The sequence below is a fragment of the Triturus cristatus genome, chromosome 12 (genome assembly GCF_964204655.1).
Source record: "Triturus cristatus chromosome 12, aTriCri1.1, whole genome shotgun sequence".
Taxonomy (NCBI): Eukaryota; Metazoa; Chordata; class Amphibia; order Caudata; family Salamandridae; genus Triturus; species Triturus cristatus.
Genome location: NC_140595.1, coordinates 318,117,059 through 318,129,862, shown reverse-complemented (window position 1 = coordinate 318,129,862; position 12,804 = coordinate 318,117,059). Strand labels below are relative to the sequence as shown.

The window sequence follows — 12,804 nt, the reverse complement described above, 5'->3', positions numbered from 1 at the left end:
TTCAAATTTATTACCTTCACACCGCCTACCTCACGCCGGCTCGTCTGTATCGTGCGGGCCTCTCCGTTGACGCAGCTTGCCCTCGCTGCGGTATTGATCCTGCCGACTTCATCCACATGGTGTGGTCTTGTCCGGAATTGGGGGGATATTGGAGGGGCAAAGAAGCCGATCTCACGGAGGTCTTGGGATGGGTGGTGCCACATAACCCTGGACACACCCTTCTGGGCATCACTGACGGCCTAGATGGCACGCGCGCAGAGAAGCTATTCCTTATGACAGCATTAATGGTGGCGAAACGAGATATTGCAGCGGCCTGGAAGAGTCCGCGGCCGCCTAGCTTGGCCAAGTGGAGTACTGGAGTGGACTGGTGTGCGGCACAGGAACGGACTCTCTATCAGGCAAGGGGCTGCCTTAAGAAATACCGTAGGGTCTGGGGGAAATGGTTGGGCAATATATTATGAACATGCGGTTCGGGGGGACGGGGCGGGGGGAGGGCTTCGGGAGGGGGCGGGGAGATGGCGCAGTCTTGTGCTGTGCGATTGTAAACTGGTGGTTCGACAGGCTCAATGTTTTTCTACTGTGTCACTTAAAACAATAAAAACTTGTTTATCAAAAAAAATAAAAAAGAAAAAATGCTACTGCTGACCCTAACAACCTTAACAATTTGCGTATGATCTCTAATCTTCCTCTTCTTTCCAAGGCCCTTGAAAAATGCGCCTTGCTCCAAATGGACAAACACATTGACTCATTTAGCCTTTCGGACACTTTACGGTCAGGCTTTCGAAAGGGCTGTAGTACGGAAACTGCGATGCTCAACATTGTAGATGATATCCATCACTCCCTCGACAAGGGGGAGGCATCCCTTCTCATTCTTCTTGACCTCTCTGCTGCTTTCGATACTGTCAACCACTCTGCCTTATTCAACACCCTCAAAGATCGGTTCGGCTTCAATGGTCCTGTTCTCGAATGGTTCACCTCCTTCTTTCAGTACAGAACCCAACAAATTAAAATCAGCAATTGCCTCTCTAAACCTATGCCTATTTCCTTGGGTGTTCCCCAGGGGTCTATTCTCTCTCCTTCTCTATTTAACCTCTTTATGGAGCCCCTCACCCTCATTCTAAAGCAAGCAGGAATCAACTATCACCTCTATGCGGATGATACCCAACTTTACTATAGAATCAAATCCCATGCAGATATTCTGCACCTCAATGACACACTGACTAAGATTCAACAATGGTTCCATCACAATCCCCTTAAAACTCACCCCTAAAAAAACGGAATTCATTCTCTTCGCCCCTAAAAACAACCGGCTCCCCATTCAACATTGGATCTCTGACCTTAATGCTCTCAACTGCTCCTTGTCCACCTCTAGCTCAGTCAAATCTCTCGGAATAAGCATTGACCAAAACATCAGCCTTTTTCCCTCATAAAAAAACACAGCTAAAGGTGCCCTCTTTTCCCTTTATCACCTCAAGAAAATCAAACCTTTCATTCTTGCTGATGACTTTAAATCTGCTCAATCATTAGTAGTCTCCAGATTGAACTATGGTAACGCCATGCTCTCCGGAACACCCTAAGTCCACCTAGCCCCAATCAAGTCTGTCCTTAACCTCGTAGCCAGGCTTCTTTCTGATTGAAAGAGGTTTGATCACATCTCCCCCATCCTCAAAGATCTCCAATGGCTTCCCATCGAAGGCAGATCCACCTACAAAAACGCGTGCATTACGCATAAAGCCATGCATCTTCAAACCCCACTGTATCTCTCACAAAAACTTCACAAAGCGGGCTGCTCTAGAGAATTGAGGCAGTACAAAAGGGGGTGGTGATGGACGGAGCATCAGAACCAATCAAACACTCACACCCAGTCAACAGACCTGGGTTTGATCCATCACCGTTCTTTAGCCCACTCTGCCACCCCAGTTCAGACATAGCCATATGCAAATCAGTCTGACCATGTGCCTCATGGGAACAGTCCAGCCCGAACTGCCAAGCCATGCCTTCCCTGGACCGGAAACAAGCTTCCTAGGACCGGTTTCTAGCATTTCAGCCGTCTTCTGCCAGGCTTGCTTGAATCCAGTGGCAAAGTGAGCAAGGGTCTCACGTCTGAGCATACCCTGCCAACTTATGGCGAACAAAGCAGTACAAAAGGGGGTGGTGATGGACGGAGCATCAGAACCAATCAAACACTCGCACCCAGTCAACAGATCTGGGTTTGATCCATCACCGTTCTTTAGCCCACTCTGCCACCCCAGTTCAGACATGGCCATATGCAAATCAGTCTGACCCTGTGCCTCATGGGAACAGTCCAGTCCGAACTGCCAAGCCATGCCTTCCCTGGACTGGAAACAAGCTTCCTAGGACCGGTTTCTGGCATTTCAGCCGTCTTCAGCCAGGCTTGCTTGAATCCAATGGCAAAGTGAGCAAGGGACTCACGTCTGAGCATACCCTGCCAACTTATGGCGAACAAAGCGGTACAGAAGGAGGTGGTGATGGACGGAGCATCAGAACCAATCAAACACTCACACCCAGTCAACAGATCTGGGTTTGATCCATCACCGTTCTTTAGCCCACTCTGCCACCCCAGTTCAGACATGGCCATATGCAAATCAGTCTGACCCTGTGCCTCATGGGAATAGTCCAGCCCGAACTGGATGCTCCGTCCATCAACAGATCTGGGTTTGATCCATCACCGTTCTTTAGCCCACTTTGCCACCCCAGTTCAGACATGGCCATATGAAAATCAGTCTGACCCTGTGCCTCATGGGAACAGTCCAGTCTGAACTGCCAAGCCATGCCTTCCCTGGACCGGAAACAAGCTTCCTAGGACCGGTTTCTGGCATTTCAGCCGTCTTCAGCCAGGCTTGCTTGAATCCAGTGGCAAAGTGAGCAAGGGACTCACGTCTGAGCATACCCTGCCAACTTATGGTGAACAAAGTGGTACAAAAGGGGGTGGTGATGGACGGAGCATCAGAACCAATCAAACACTCACACCCAGTCAACAGATCTGGGTTTGATCCATCACCGTTCTTTAGCCCACTCTGCCACCCCAGTTCAGACATGGCCATATGCAAATCAGTCTGACCCTGTGCCTCATGGGAATAGTCCAGCCCGAACTGGATGCTCCGTCCATCACCACCCCCTTTTGTACCGCTTTGTTTGCCATAAGTTGGCAGGGTATGCTCAGACGTGAGTCCCTTGCTCACTTTGTCACTGGATTCAAGCAAGCCTGGCTGAAGACGGCTGAAATGCCAGAAAGCGGTCCTAGGAAGCTTGTTTCCGGTCCAGGGAAGGCATGGCTTGGCAGTTCGGGCTAGACTGTTCCCATGAGGCACAGGGTCAGACTGATTTGCATATGGCCATGTCTGAACTGGGGTGGCAGAGTGGGCTAAAGAACGGTGATGGATCAAACCCAGATCTGTTGACTGGGTGCGAGTGTTTGATTGGTTCTGATGCTCCGTCCATCACCACCCCCTTTTGTACCGCTTTGTTCGCCATAAGTTGGCAGGGTATGCTCAGACGTGAGTCCCTTGCTCACTTTGCCACTGGATTCAAGCGAGCCTAACTGAAGACGGCTGAAATGCCAGAAACCGGTCCTAGGAAGCTTGTTTCCGGTCCAGGGAAGGCATGGCTTGGCAGTTCGGGCTGGACTGTTCCCATGAGGCACAGGGTCAGACTGATTTGCATATGGCCATGTCTGAACTGGGGTGGCAGAGTGGGCTAAAGAATGGTGATGGATCAAACCCAGATCTGTTGACTGGGTGCGAGTGTTTGATTGGTTCTGATGCTCCGTCCATCACCACCCCCTTTTGTACCGCTTTGTTTGCCATAAGTTGGCAGGGTATGCTCAGACATGAGTCCCTTGCTCACTTTGCCACTGGATTCAAGCAAACCTGGCTGAAGACGGCTGAAATGCCAGAAACCGGTCCTAGGAAGCTTGTTTCCGGTCCAGGGAAGGCATGGCTTGGCAGTTCGGGCTGGACTGTTCCCATGAGGCACAGGGTCAGACTGATTTGCATATGGCCATGTCTGAACTGAGGTGGCAGAGTGGGCTAAAGAACGGTGATGTATCAAACCCAGATCTGTTGACTGGGTGCGAGTGTTTGATTGGTTCTGATGCTCCATCCATCACCACCCCCTTTTGTACCGCCTAGAAAAATGAGGAGCACCAACACTCTCATACTTGTACCTCCCTTGGTAAACAAGAAATCTACCCAGTCACGCTCTTTCTCCGGTAATGCGCCTAATATCTGGAACTCACTCCCCAAAGATTTACGTTGCAACCCCTCATACTTCAGCTTCTAAAAAGATCTCAAACAACACCTTCTCTACAAATACTGGGGTCAGTAATCCTGCCACCTTACTGGGTCCCACAACCTGCCCGTGATGGTGCTTTGTTTCTCACAACATTATACCTGACTTACCTCCCCCCGCCTCTCTCCCTCACATATACTTCCACCCTCCTTCTACTTGTTCTCATATAATCACTGCCCACTCCCACATGCTGTCTCCTCTCCCATCTCCCTCCTCGGTTCCACCCTACCTCCATACTTTCCCCCCACCATTCCTGCTCACCCACGCTCGCACAACAATCCAAATCCTGGTTATGGACTAAATGTATTTCTCATTTGCTTGTCTATGTATTTATTGTTCTTAACATTTTGCTAATTTTCTCACACTTTTCCTTTTCGTACTAATGTAATATTGCAATTTGTTTCCACTTCCATCCCCTGTAAAGCGCTCTGATACCCTTGGGTCTAACCAGCGCTATATAAAACCGTTTAAATAAATAAAATAACAAATAAATAAGGTATGCAAGAAAAGGTCATTATATTAAAATGGCATCAGCAAAAGGTTTGCTGCCCCGCCTCCACTCCCAGCATTGCTGGGGCCATTCCTGCAGGATACAAAATTGCACACCATGAGTGCCAGCATAAACCCGGCAGAGGTCTTGCCATCATCAACAAAGACACCCTCAAAAGCACAACCCCCACTAACCCGGACACCCCTTTCATGGAACACATGCACTTCAACCAGCAAGCAAACAATAACACAACCGTGAAGGGCACCCTAACCTGCAGACCACGCGGTCTGTGTGGCAACTTCAGCAACCTCATCATCGTGCCCTCACCATCAACCCCAAGAACTTCCCTCACACCCATCAAAACTCACAAACATTACAAAATCAACAACCGGGCCTCTTGATTCAAGGAAGAACTTTGGGACTCCAAACGATTCTATAAACAGCTAAAAAGGAAGTGGAGAACCAACCACAACACCGATGCCAGATCAACCTACAAGGCCACCCTCAGCCACAACCACCACTTTCTGAGAGTCACCAAGAGAGAGCCCTCACAAATAGGATCGACGCTAGTTCCAACAGCAGCAAAGAGATATTTTACATCATCAAGAGATTCATCACCCTAGCTGCCTCAACCAACTCCATCACCCCCTCCCAGAAACTCTGTGACAACCTTTCAAATTACTTCAACAACAAAATCTAGAAGATCTTCAATAACTTCGAAAAGCAACTTAACCCAGAGGAAATCGCCAGCAAACTGCACACCTACCACTCAGACAGACACCAAACCAACTGGCGAACATTCATTAAAGAAGACACCACTTGAATCATGAAGACTGTCCACTTTGGGCCCCCACAGATCCATGTCAACACTATTATCTACAATCGTGGAGGACCTGTGATCAGCAAATCCCTCACCCACATTATCAATTCCTCTATCAAGTCCACAACTTTGCTAGAGGAGTGGAAGCATGCTGCTGTCACAGCCCTACTAAAAAAAACATTGGTTGACACCAATAAACTAAACAACTTCTAACCCATCTCCCTACTACCGTCCTCAGCAAAGGTCTCCACAATCTTCTTGACCATTCCCAATACGGGATTCCACAGCAATCACAGCACAGAGAGAGCACTTCTCACCGCCACAGATGAGAGCCTCACCCTTCTAGACCAAGGAGAAATCATTGGCCTCATACTGCTGAACCTCTCTGCAGCATTCAACACCATGTCAAACTTCAGCCTCATCAAAATATCACACAATACAGGCATTTAAAGCTAGCCCTTGAATGGATATTCTCGTTCTTCACCAGGAGACTCCCCCGCCTACACTTCGGAACTCAAAGACCTGATCTGCGGAGACCCTCAAGGATCATGCCTCAGCCCCACCTGTTAATTAATTAATTAACATGACACCACTTGCGGACGTCATCAGATCCCACATCATCTCCAACATCTCCTACACCAATGACTCCTACTTCATCCTCTCCATGTCAGACAAATCCTTCACAATCAGATCCAACGTCACCAAATGCATGATCCACGTAACAGAATGGATGAGAACCCACAGCCTAAAAATGGATAACACGGATAAGATAGAAGGGCTGATCTTCTGGAACAAAAACTTCCCCACCCAACTCCACCTGTTGGCCAGCAGAGCTCAGTCCTACCCCATCACCCACTAACCATGCATGCAACCTAGGGATCCTTAAAACAATCTTCAGGTGGATTCCTAAGAGCATCAGATGCACTGTCACTCAAACCCTAATCACCAGCAGGCTTGACTATGACAACATACTATATACCGAAATCTTCTCCTCGACAGCCTTCAGACTATCCAGAAAGCCACTGCCAGACTCATCCTGGACCTCCCCTGGTGCACCCACATCACACCTCACCTCAGGGATTTCTTCTGGCTGCTGAGATACACAAACACTGCCAATTCAAACTCGTCACACATGCATACAAGGCACTGCACAACAGTGGACCAGCAAACCTCAACTCCTGTCTTCACTCCAACTAGCCGACTAGACACCTATGCTATACCTCCTTTTCTCGCGCACACACATCCTGCATCCACACACCCCACATCTGCAGAAGCAGAACAGGAGGGATAGTCTTCTCATACCTCACACCCAAAACATAGAACAACCTTCCTCTACACATAAGGTCCTCCTTGTCGCATTTGGAATTCGGTAAGAAGCTGAAGACCTGGTTCTACAACTATGACCCTGCAGATGACCTTCACACCTGCTCCAGTGCCTGGATACACCTCTGGTGTCAAGCTGCGAATCACTAATTCCTATAACACAGCATAACATATAACATAACAAGATCACCAGGTTCCTTGAACAAGTAGAGTTGGAAAATAAAACCATTTTTACCCCAGTTTTTACATTTTTGCAACTTTGTAATCCATTTTTCCTATTTTTTCATGGTTTCAACCTACTACTAGTTTGTGATGAAACCAGGTGTGAAATGCATGGGTCAACCCGGACAGCTACATATTTCTGAAAACTAGACAACATTCAGTATTTAGTAAGGAATCATTTGTGTGGATTGTTCATGGTTTTCCCAAAGACACTATTTGTTGAAATTAAAAAATAATGAGAATAAATAGGAAAAAAAGCAATTGTTGACAGTGTTTTCATCTGTACTTTTTCCAATGTCTGATTTAAAAATCTGACATACTGTTAAGTCTATCAGACCCTTCTGTTAGCCGAGACATATAGTACTTGTTGGTTGTCCAAAAATACCCGATTACCACGCCAAATGAGATGCATTTTTCACTGTGTAAGAACCATGCAGCAATTCACATAACCTAATGAATGAAAAATGGCTATAAAGGAAACCTAGGTATTTTTCAATTGTGCACATTATACCGAGCTTAGCAATAGTGATTATATGTACACCTTTGAATTTGGAGAAACCCATACTATTATGTGATTCAGTAGGCAAATTCCAAATGTGACCTTTTTTTTATACTGGCATACACTAGGAAGCCAATAAAAGAGAGAAATTCAATTTATAACATAATATGGAGACATTAGGGTTTTTTCTAAAAAATGACCTATTTTCGCAATGGCTGTAATTGCTGTATTTAGGTATGTGCTTGGCCACCGCCCAGAGAAACCTACCAAACCCACATATTTTTGGAAAATAGACACACAGTGGAGTCTAGGTTGATGTACCTTGCGTAGATCTCACATCGTTTTCTTACCTACAGAGATTTGAAAACCTTAAACTTTGCCTAGAATCACGCTTTTTACTCACATTTTTGTGATGGAATGCTCCAGAATCTGGGAGGATCCACACCATTTCTACCACCCAATGCTCTCACACTTCTCCCAATAAAAATGTTACCCCACTTGTATGGCTCAGCCTCGCTCTTCCTACATAAGAAGCCCCAAAAAGCAACTTGGAGACATCAATATTTCCTGACAAACAAATTACCTAAATAGGGACAGAGTAACTGCAATATTTGGACAGAAGCTCGGCTGCGCACAGGGAAACCTACCAAACCCAGGCCTTATTGAAAACTTGAAAGACAGAGGAATCCAGGGTGGGGTGCCGCATGTGGGTACCTTGATATTTTCTTGCTCACAATGCCCTTCAAACCTCAAATGTTTACTGCAATCACATTTTCCTCACATCTTTATAAAGGAACCTTCTGAAGTCTGCATTGATCCACACAGATTCTAACACCAAGCATTCCAGCCCAGATTCTTGAAGTTTCCCTGGATGGTGGCCGATTCTGAGCCCAAACAATGCAGATATTCAGCATGGCAAGCAAGAAGAAATTTGGATGTATCCCCACTCTGCCAGTCCAGTGTCTAAACTAAGCCCATTAGACCTTAGAAGTGGGGGAAGGCCCAAAATCAGGCCATCCAGCCTAAACCCAATATTTCGTCCAGTAAAACAAAATATATCTCCTGGACATCTAGTCTGCTTTTTGCCGTGCCCTCCCTCCAAGTCAGAATTGTTGTAAACTCCCATGTATTCACCCAGAGAGGGTAGAAAGACTTTTGAGCCAGTTCCAGAGTGAATGCACAGCCCAATGTCTCAGCAGGCCACTCCCAACCCCCCTTTTTTTTTACTATTTATTTACTGGGCGTTCTGCCGCTCCGGGAGACAGATTGGGGGTAAACTCCTTCATCTGCACCCAAGGGTGCAGAAAGACTGTTGAGTCCATTCTGGGGTGAAGGCACAGCCTGATGCCTGAGTGAGTCACCGCCATGTTTTTTCTGACACTTATGTCCTTGGTGGATAGTGGGCTTTCTGCACCCAGGAGCAGTGAAAAACGTAATGCCCAAAGGAGGGAGGCACACTGTCCCATGCCAGGCTACTCCCCCCAAACAAAACAATAAAGATGCTACTTCCTCGTGTTCTAGCTGGCTTTCTGCCTCTACAAAACTAGTAAAATTGGGGTTAAACACCCCCTCTCCGCCCCCCTCAGGTGTAAACATAGTGCATTATTTATACATAATATGTACATTATTGTATTAATTCACATTTCAATAATTTTACTCCCTCATCTATGAAGTTAAGTGTTGCCGTGTTTCGGCTACAGCTCACCAATTGGACTGATAAACAAATGTTGCTCATTGCTCACAAAAGGCTGAGAACCCTTGCGTTAGGATAGTTAACATCTGAAGGCTTACAATAACATGTCATGAAGGTAGTAAAATAAAGAAGTACTTACAACCCTAGGCCATTTGAAGTATTTTATCTTTTTATCCAACATCAACAGATAAAGAATAATAAAAAGAATAACAACAGCAACTTCGATACCGGTGACTACTACGAACATAGCATCCTCCACTCCCATAATGAAGAGTATCAAAGCGATCAGTATCAAAACCTGAAAGAAATAAAGATTACGTTATTAACAAATACTTGCATAGGGGTTGGCAAAATGTTCTATTTAAAAATAAATTTGAAAATGTAAATTGCCTGGACTAGTCCCTATTTTGCCTTTCTCGTGAAATTGAAATACCAGAGCATGTTTCAATCTTCTCTTCTCCTTAAATCTTGCAATGGTCAGGATATACCCTACCAATTGTCAGTCCACCTGTTCATATACAAACACACACGTATATGCGCAGTTCTACAAAACACAGCTCGCTCATACATAAATCTATATGAATCATCTAAGCATAAATCAAAATTTTTGGGGTGTTCTTAGAAGGAATGCTGTAGTGATATTCACTTTTGTTTGTTTTATTAAAAAATATTACATTGTAGTGTGAATATGCTTGCTTATCAAAAAGCAAGAGATGACCTGATGCAAAATCAGAGGCGTCTGTAAGACATGTAGGTAAAGTTATGGACTTTGTTGAACCTGGCTCTTTTTGCAGGGTTATCCCAAAACCTTTTACCTTCTTCCTCCTATTTTCTCTGACCAGTTATTGTTGGCTTAAGGACTCTGGGCATTTTACCACTGCTAACCAGTGCTAAAGATTTACTAATATGTCCCTCGTAAAGGGCACCAGGCATGCCCAGGGCCTGTAAATCAAATGCTACTAGTAGGCCTGCAGGACTGATTGTGTCACCCACGCGAGTAGCCCGGTAAACATGTCTCAGACCTGCCACTGCGATGTCTGTGTGTGCAGTTTTAAACTGCCATTTCGACCTGGCATGGACACCCACTTGCTAGGCCCAAACCTTCCCTTTTACTACGTTTAAGTCACCCCATTAAGGTAGGCCCAAGGTAGCCCCATGGGCAGGGTGCAGTGTATTTAAAAGGTAGAACATGTACTAGTGTATTTTACATGTCCCAATAGTGAAATACTGCTAATTACGTTTTTCACTATCGCAAGGACTATCTGTCCCATAGGGTGACATGGGGATTGTCTTGAAATATCTTTTAAGTGTTTCCCATTGGAAGCAGATAGAGATTTGGAGTTTGGGGTCTCTGAACTCATAATTTAAATCACATCTTTTGGTGAAGTTGGTTTTTAAATTGCATGTTTGAAAATGCCACTTTTATAAAGTGTACAATAGACCAGATACAGTGATTCAGGGGAAATTTGCATAAGAAATGTTATAATACATGAGAAAGTGTGAATGAATGTATGAAAATATAAAGGTACCCACAGACAAAACCTTCTTGAAGAAACGTTTTTTGGTATTGAAATAACTTATTGTCAAACATAAACCATATCAAAAGTATAAAGATGGTGCACATAAAGTTACAATTTTTATGGTGGTTAAATACACTCTTTTTATACAAATTTCCCCCTGAACCACTGTAGCTGTTGTATTGTTTATTTAACCAAAGTTCTTTGGAGTAGGGCTGCCCCTGTTGCGGGAAATCACTTTTAGAAAGTTGGCATTTTCTTGCTTACCATGCTGTGGCTCTGCTTGTCTGTAGAATACACGTCTTGGTTGGCTGACAGTTGGGCTCTTTTACATTCACTCTAGACTGCCACACAAAGGAAGCTGAGTTGTGCCTTGCATATCCTGATAGCCCACCCCCGGCTGATGGGCCTTCCTGAGCTAGATTGGCAGGCGGAGTTGTCACTGATACCTGAATAGGACTGTACCTGTCCTCACACAAAGCTGTCTCCACCCCCTGTAGTGTGTCTGGAGCCAGGTCAGGGAAAGGCAGGGTCTTGTGCACTCCAAAGACTTTCCTTTGAAGTTTGCCTACTACAAAGGCAGAAAGGGATGTAAGCATTGGACCTCTGACACCCCAATATCAGAACACTTCTGGACTGAGGTCATTCTGCCAGGATGAACATCTGAATGCTGTAGGAAGGACGGCCACTCTGCCTGTTGCTTTGTTGTGCTGGCCTGCTGATTCTGTCCTGACAGTGAAAGGACTAGACTTTGCTTTCTACATCATGCTTCCAAGGTTCTCCAAAGGCTTGTGAGTCCTTGCCTCCTGTTAACAAATCTCAGGGCCATCAAAGACTTCATCTACCAGTGCCAGGGCTCTTCTGCTCAGAGTCCTAACTTGTCAAGTGGTGGCAAATCCAGTTTCTGGGCCCTTGAAAGTGTAACCTGGTGCTCTTAAGGAGAAATTCCATGGATCAACTCCCAGTGCCTGTTTTCTCGACGCATTGCTGCAAAAGTTCAACGCATCGCAGCTGCCTGCATCGAAGCGTGGTTCCCGCTGGAAGCATCGACACAGCTTTCACTGCAGGCCCCAACTCGCCTTTGCAGCGCGTCAGAAACAGCTCCGCAACGTGAGTCCCGAGCACCGTGTCACCAACGTCCATGGCACCTGCTTCGATTGCAGCGTAGCACCTGCTCGTGGCTGAAGATTCAATGCAGCGATTGCCTCCTGGTTGCAAAATCGACACAGAGCTTGCATCACCGCTGCCGCATCAATGCAGCATGGCTGTATTTTCAACGCATAATCCCTCGACACCAACTCTTTATTGACACCGCGCCGCAGTAAGGAACCGAGAATGCGTGTCCGGAAACCAACGCATTACCGCCCCTGCCAGTAAGGAACCGACGCATCACCTCGCCTGCACAGGAGAAAGCAACCGACACATCATCTCCCCTGCCAGTAAGGAACCGACGCATCACCTCCCCTGTGTAGTAAGGAACTGATGCATCTCTTTGCTTTTCCAGCGCCTCACCTCCCCTGCGCCTTACACCGTCTTCAATTTTTGATGCATCAAAGGTACGTTGTGCTAAAACTAACTAATCCATTGATTTCTATGGACTAATCTTGCTTAATATTTTCAAAGTGATAATTTGACTTGTGTATGTTGGATTTTTGTCATTTTGGTCTTGTTTTATCAGATAAATATTGGCAATTTTTTTAAACTGGTGTAGATTCCTTTTGTAGTGTTTTCACCTTGTTACTGTGCGTATGTACAAATTCTTTACACATTGCCTCTGAGATAAGCCTGACTGCTTGTGCCAAGCTACCAATGGGGTGAGCAGGGGTTATCTTAGCTATGTGACTTCCTTACCCTGACTAGAGTGAGGCTCCCTTCTTGGACAAGGTGCAAACCACTGCCAACAAGAGACACCATTTCTAACAGACGTCA

The 12,804-nt window shown here is 45.9% G+C and overlaps 1 protein-coding gene across 1 annotated transcript in view; it reads right to left on the bottom strand.

The window, feature by feature from the left end:
- LOC146775962 (chemokine-like factor) overlaps positions 1-12,804 on the bottom strand; it is a 389,409-nt gene that overhangs the window by 90,390 nt on the left and 286,215 nt on the right. Inside the window, exon 2 of the mRNA XM_085637824.1 lies at positions 9,498-9,656. Within this exon, the coding sequence (XP_085493950.1) occupies positions 9,498-9,656 (159 nt within the window). The remainder of the gene's footprint in view (positions 1-9,497; positions 9,657-12,804) is intronic.